Source organism: Mustela lutreola, chromosome 4 (genome assembly GCF_030435805.1).
Source record: "Mustela lutreola isolate mMusLut2 chromosome 4, mMusLut2.pri, whole genome shotgun sequence".
NCBI lineage: Eukaryota > Metazoa > Chordata > Mammalia > Carnivora > Mustelidae > Mustela > Mustela lutreola.
Window position 1 is genome coordinate 166173214 of NC_081293.1, and position 6740 is coordinate 166179953.

Genomic DNA, 6740 nt, shown 5'->3' on the forward strand with positions numbered 1-6740 from the left:
AGTCTCTTTACAGAAGTACTGTAGCAATAAAGAATTCTGTTCCATTAGATTCCTAATCTTATTTTTCAAGTACCAAACAAAACAAAACAAAACAAACAAACAAAAAACAAATGAAAACAATAGAAAACAAAAACAATAACTTTTCTGGTTTTGTCATAATGTTATTTGTAAACCATTCTTCCTAGATGTCATATATTTAGAATCCAAAATTTCTTCAGTGCTCCAAATTAAAATGTGATATTTATATTAAAATTATGAACCAATTAACTAAGCAGGTATGTATCTCTAAACATTACTGGTTTGTAAAAATAAATAGAGGGATAACTATGATAAGCTACCAAATAATGCTTTTGTAGATAATATTATTTGTCAGTTTATCATCTTTAAGTTCCCTATCATTTGTGCATTTCCAGTACCAAAATACAGTAGCTACAAAAAAGTCAATAAGCAAAACCATAATAAAGCTAGACTTCCTAGTTTGTGCTTGCCTCCCAGGTCAAAAGAAATTGTTAATTGCCAAAAAAGTAAAATTTATTCCAAGAAAAGTAACAGGCTACACGGGTAAATTTTGGCAAATGCAACTTTATATTGAAATTCACACATCTGTATCTTAAAGAATGAGACTCACAGACTCTAATGTATTTCTAAAATACCAGAAATCATATGATAAGCTTTCACAAGGTAAAACTGAAATAATTTAAACGACCAATACACTGAATGTGCAGAAAGTATAAACAAGACTGTGCCGTCGGTAGAATAAATGCTTCTCAAATTGTGCAGGATGTCTTACTAAGGCTGTGGTCTCCCCTTGACAGCTGATTTAAAATATAAACATACATCAACTGCCTGCTTCTTAGAACACACTAGAATGGGTAGCACACCTCAGAAGAAAATCTCATTATCCCAGTGATGTGCACCTTAAATTTCAAATCATGTGAGGAAAAAGGAAAAAGAGTATTAAATGATCGTCCATGCACTTCCAGATGCATGACCATGACCAGTTACTGATTCGATTTTCCTTGACTATTTGCTCCAATGCTAAATAAGATGAAAGATACTAGATAACCCTTTAAGGCAACATGTGTTTATTCTGCATTATTAGAACTGCTCAGTTGTGACCATTTGGTACCATTAATGTTGCCTCCTAGACCAATATCTAGCATTTGTAAAATATAAATGAATTGGAAAAACTTTATACCAAATCAACAAAAACCACATAATACACTTCAATGCTAGCAATTTCACTAGTAGGTAAGGAAAGTGGTATTTAGAAATAGTAACGTATTAATACAAAAAAAAAAAAAGAAAAGAGTAAACTCTAATTGAAACCAATATACTGCTTTGGAATGCTCCCCCAAACTTACAAGGCGAATTTTTAAGTGTGATAATCCAATAATTCATGGCACGTCTTTAGTGGCTTACAGTACTTTAAGTCCCCAAATATTTTAGTTTTTGCAAAACAATAATAGTATGAAATGTTTTAAAGTCTTCAAACTTCTAAAATTAGTTTTTATCAACACATTTACCTCATGTCAACTTAATTTATTAAGATGTCCAATGCTAATTGTTTTTTTGATGTTTTTTCTTTTTTCATAAGTAGTGATATACACAGCATTTAGCACTGATACTTAGCACCTGCTACTTTCATTATCTAGTTTTCAACCACAGAAAGAAACTTAGGGCAGTGGTTCAGTCCTTTCTTAATTACAAACCTTCGCCGGCAGTCAGCAGGATCACTCTGAGATTTAAAATAGGATTATAGGTGAACTATTGCAAATACTGCAGAATGTTGCCCAAATCCTTATAACCGCTGATCCCATTCTTGATTTTCTTCTCAAGATATGGCTACAAGCCACGATTGCTTAGCAGAGAAGGTTAGTGTTTCACAAGGCTAAAGATTTCCAGATGCTCCTTCATATAACACAGTAAGGTTCCCTTGGTAACCTGGATTTTCTGCAGTAAAGGAGGGTTGTGCTGAAACAGCGCCTCAGCTCCCTGTTGGAGAAAATGCAGACAAAAGGATTGATTCCTGCTTGGGCAAAACTCATCCAGACAGCGGCTGTTAGAAATCCCCCTGGTACTACAGGCCCTCTTGCAAAAACTCTCCAATAACAGGCCACCAGGTATGGGCCCCACAAGGTAAGGAAGAGAAAAGTCATTATATAGAACATTCTGCTGATTCTTTTCTCCATTTTGAACTCATCTAGGACCAAGAGCCTTCTTCTGCCCGTGGTGTTTGCATTTTGCCGGATGCCCAGCAAGGTGGGTGGTGTGGGACCCCTTCCAAATCCTGCTAGCCAATTGGCGGCTGCCTGGCCACTGGCTCCAGGGCCATGAAAAGTCCAGTTCTGGCTTACTGCTGCTACAAACTGGACTGGCTTCATTTTCCTTCGGTCGTGGACAAAAAATATCAGCTTGAGGTAGACAAGCTGTGTGGCTAGGAGGATGAGAGCAAGGAGCAGCATAAATCCTAAGGAATCATTAGCCCTGAAGGAGCGGTGTTGGAAGGTACATTGATCTTCCTCCCTAATGAATGAGTAAGTACCCACATCTAAAACTGGGGGGAATGCCATGGCCACAGACAGAGTCCACACCATGCAGATCACAGCCAGACACGTCCAAAAGGTCAGCCTCTTTGTATAGAAGCGGTGATGGGCGATAGCTAAGTATCTGGTGACGCTGATGCAGAAGAGCATGAAAGCAGTGTGGAAACAGGACAAAACCCCCAGAAAGGCAATCACTTTGCAAGTCAGAGTCCCATAAGTCCAGGTAGAGCCATTTTTGACCGAGTTGAATACGAATGGGAAACAAATTGCAGATCTGAGGATATCTGAACAGCAAAGATCCAACAGGAAGTAGTAAGGTGCTCTATGCAAGGTCTTATCTTTCACTAGCAAAATGGAGATCAGAAGGTTGCCCACCACGCTGACTCCTATTATGAAACCCAAGGAAGTCAGTTTCAGAAAGGCTGTTAGAGGAGAGAGATTTTGCAAAATGTTGTCAGCTGCATGGCTATAGTTCGCCATAGATGGATGGAGGATAAAGATACAGCCTCAGTCAAGTCTCATGATCTAGATATAAGAACAAGGATAAGATAGATCCATACATTTTACTGAAAATGTAATCCACAAAGAGAACTGATGTGATCTGCAGTCATGCTTCCTCTTTTCTTCCATTTGATTTGCCATCAGAATATCTGGAAAAAAAATGAGCTATCAGTTCTTAAGTTAACAAGTAATGATGTCAGGCAGTGCTAACATAAAGCTGTTCATTTACGGGGAAGCAAATAAAGTTTTAATTTTGAATAATAATATTTGCTTTAGTAAGTATTTTTGTTTGAGGTTTCAGAAAATTGGCTTGTTTAGTTTTCTGAACTAGATGAATTGTAAAATGCCCTTATATTAGGGTTCGTAAATTTGAATGGGTACTTTTAGGACAGAAGGAATAAAATGTTCCACAGTCATAAAATATGCCAGTCCAGGAATAATCACTAATGTTACAATGGAATCCACAAGATTGCTGGTAGGTGACAGAGACGAGATTGCCTACATTATCTGAGTTCTGTTAGTATCTGTCAGTGTTTTACAGGCAGCTTTCCTGCTGATATGGATTAAAGAGCCCTTGCAAAATATGTCTTTTAACTTAAGTGGCACTATTCATGCTGCATATTGCAAGAAGAGTATTTGTTGATTCATCTTAAAGCACAATTTCAACATTAGACTCCGAAATTAATAGGAAGTTATCCCGTATTTGATGTGATTTAATCTTTTGTCTTTCCCTCCCCACCCCACCCCCCATTTTTGGTAAATCTTTTCTCTTTTAAACCCACATGATTATTAAAAACGGTTAATGTAAATATTGGGCAGGGAAACACACCCAGAGGAATAATGCACTTCCATTTGTAGACCTTGGCTGCCTGGATTCAAATGAATTTAACATGAACCTGTATTTCTCCGGCAATTAAGCCTTTCCTATTTACACTGATAATCTTTGTTGCAAATCGCCAGTGGCTTCATTTTAAAACAAAATGCACACTGTCTCCTGGGTGCCTGAGAGCCACACCAGGAAAATCGGCTTCCTCTGTTATTCCCACGAAGCATGTTTCCTTTGCCACTTCTCACTAGCCCGGAATATACTGATGGAAGCCCAGGCAAAACCGCGTTCGACGATTTTAATTTCCCCACCAGTACATCCCCGGGTAAATACCGATCACATCATGCAACATTACGAAACCTGAAATCCGCCACCCCTGGATTTATAATGTGGGGTGGAGGAGGGGGAGGGGAGAGAGAGACATGCATTACATACGCGAAGATGGGGAGAGAGATTGCTTCTGTGCTGCAAGGGAACTGTTCCCGGTGATTCGCAGTCTGATATTCCTCAGTCTTGCAACGCTTTCCAGAAATGGAGCTCTCAATAAGCCCTACTGAAGATGCATTGTCTGAATGTACTTCCATTATGCAGTTTATTGTCAAAAAAACAAAAAACAAAAAACCTCAAGGAGGGTTCGGTGCCGGTGAACCTGCAGTTTCATCAACATTGTGCGCCCCCCTCCCCCCAAACTTAACCGAGAGTATATCCTCCTACCTGTTGGTGTTGGATATCCCGACAGACTATAGCTTCTTCTTTCTATAAATTGCTGATTTTTTTTTTTTGCCTTAGTGCCTTGACTGAGCATCCAGGCAAGGCTCGGCGGCGCCTGCGCGCTGGAGCCTCCTTGAGCTCCAGCCGCGTCCTCCCCTGTCGCAGCGGCACCGTCTCCCCCAGTAACGCAGGGGCCGCGGCGGCGGCGGCGGCGGCGGCGGCGGCGGCGGCGGCGGCGGCGGCGGCGGCAGCGGCGGCAGCGGCGGCAGCAGCGACGAGGGCGGCGGCGAGGGCTGCTTCAGCCTCTGTGGAGCCAACAGGAGCCTCGACCCGTTTCCAGAGCTGGCAGCGTTTATTGACTCTGCTGTCCTGTTGAACTGGCAAAATTAGGCTTTTGTCCCCTTCTGGCTGCCACTGAACTTTTCCCTCCCCACAACTGAAGTGGGGGCTTGGAAAGGCTTTTTCAGGACCTCAGGCCCACCCTCTTCCCTTAGGGCAACGCCAGGAGAAGCCGTAGTGTTGGGGGCGCTCGCCCCCTCTTCAGCTTCCCGGAACCCTAGTCTTCCCCGAACATTTCCTTCCTTTCTCTTTTGGGTGGTCCAATGCATTGGAAGCTTCTTTTAGATTTCCTTTTTAATGATTTCCCCAGCTGACCTTTGCATTTGCAGGTTAGCCTGGGCGTGGGGGAAGGGGGAGGAAAAAGAAAGAAAGAAAAAGAAATTAAATAAAATATATATATAAAAGTGCCGTCAAGAAAACCTTGTCAATGGGGAAAAAGGGAAAGCAGGTTAGGGCAGCCCTGTCTTTGTTAGTCATCTTCTATTCTCAAATGTACGCAAATATATGTTAACTAGGGGGAAGCTAAGTTCGGAGGACAACTGCAAAATGATTTACATCCATTTTGCCTTAAGGACTATGACTATAGAATCCTCAGGCTTAGAAAAATTTTAAATGACTATTCCTCGTATTCCACCCCACCGAGCAACAGCCTTTCTCTTTCCTTCTTGCAAGTACAGCTGACCCGATACATTGGTAATGTCAAAGCGGTTGTGTGTGTGAGTTTCCTTTCCCTCCCCCTCTGTTTTCACGGAAGAAAAATACTAGGAATATAACGAATTCATAAAACTTACACCCATCCAAAAGGTCCGATGATATCACAAGACACCACATAGCCTGACAACTGGGTGCTTAGGGATGCCTCTGGAATCATGCATTTCCTTATTTTACCATTTCCGAAGAGTTTTGTTTATGGGGGTGGTATAAGATTTTAAACAACTCCCCATCTCCAAAAAACAAGCAGACGTGCTTTCATTAACTCCCAATGTAAAACGTCTGCTTCTCCTCCTGCATGCTTATTGCTTTATAATAATCTGTTAATGAAACAGAAAAAATAAAGATCTTCTCTACAGTAATAATTTGATCTCCAGACAGCAGTAAAATACCTCATTGCTGGGTGGTGAGATTGTGACATTCGGGCGAACTCAAGCCAATCAGCATACAGATAATATGGGTTAATTTACATATTGTATTTCTATTGGACACACTGAGGTAAAGCTTTGTCTGTTTAAAGCTTAAAAATGAATACTTCACTGTCATGGTGTCACAGTCATTACACAAAGCCCTATGTTGGTAATAGTGAAATGATGTTCCGTATTCCTGATTTGTTTTGGGATATTCTAAACCCATGTAAAAGATAGATAATTATTTGTTTAAAAAAACAGAAACAAAAAAATGAAAAAATACATACAAAGCACCTAACTTTTGCATTCCCTTAACCTAGAAAAATCAATCCTCCAGCATTTCTGGAAGTAACTTGAGGGCATTTCCATTCAAGTGAGACATTCCACTTTTTTGCAAAACTAATTCAGAAGATCTCAAAACTGTATGATGTTTCGCAAATTCCAAGTTCATTTTTGTGAAACTACAAATCAATTCAATTAGTTCTGTTTTACTTCCCAATTAGGGTCTCAATGTACTTTGCAAAGTTATTATTTCCTGAAATTTTACAGTTTAAAAATCTACAGAATAACTGATTTAAATAAGTTTGCTTAGGATTCATGATTGGCCAGATCTTAGGTTGTATGGATTAGAGAAAAACTACTTAAAAGTAAATTAAAAGGGTGACTGCACTGCCAGGCTGTGAGGCAATAATTTAC

At 40.2% G+C, this 6740-nt stretch overlaps 1 protein-coding gene across 5 annotated transcripts; it reads right to left on the bottom strand.

Moving 5' to 3' along the window:
• Window positions 1–562: 562 nt before the first annotated feature.
• On the bottom strand, window positions 563–6004 carry GPR85 (G protein-coupled receptor 85). 5 transcript variants are annotated; one of them, XR_009352940.1, is made up of 5 exons: window positions 5715–6004; window positions 4588–5258; window positions 4309–4426; window positions 3107–3196; window positions 563–1995 (listed from the first exon to the last, which is right to left on the bottom strand). XR_009352940.1 is itself a non-coding variant. In XM_059171613.1 (4 exons), the coding sequence occupies exon 4, from the start codon at window positions 3024–3026 to the stop codon at window positions 1914–1916; it is 1113 nt and encodes a 370-aa protein (XP_059027596.1). In that variant the 5' UTR covers window positions 3027–3196; window positions 4309–4423; window positions 4588–5258; window positions 5715–6004; the 3' UTR covers window positions 563–1913. The 5 variants fall into 5 exon arrangements, 4 of the variants coding, with proteins under 4 accessions (XP_059027596.1, XP_059027594.1, XP_059027595.1 ...); XM_059171613.1 differs by having other exon boundaries at window positions 563–3196; window positions 4309–4423; XM_059171611.1 differs by having other exon boundaries at window positions 563–3196.
• Window positions 6005–6740: the final 736 nt, after the last annotated feature.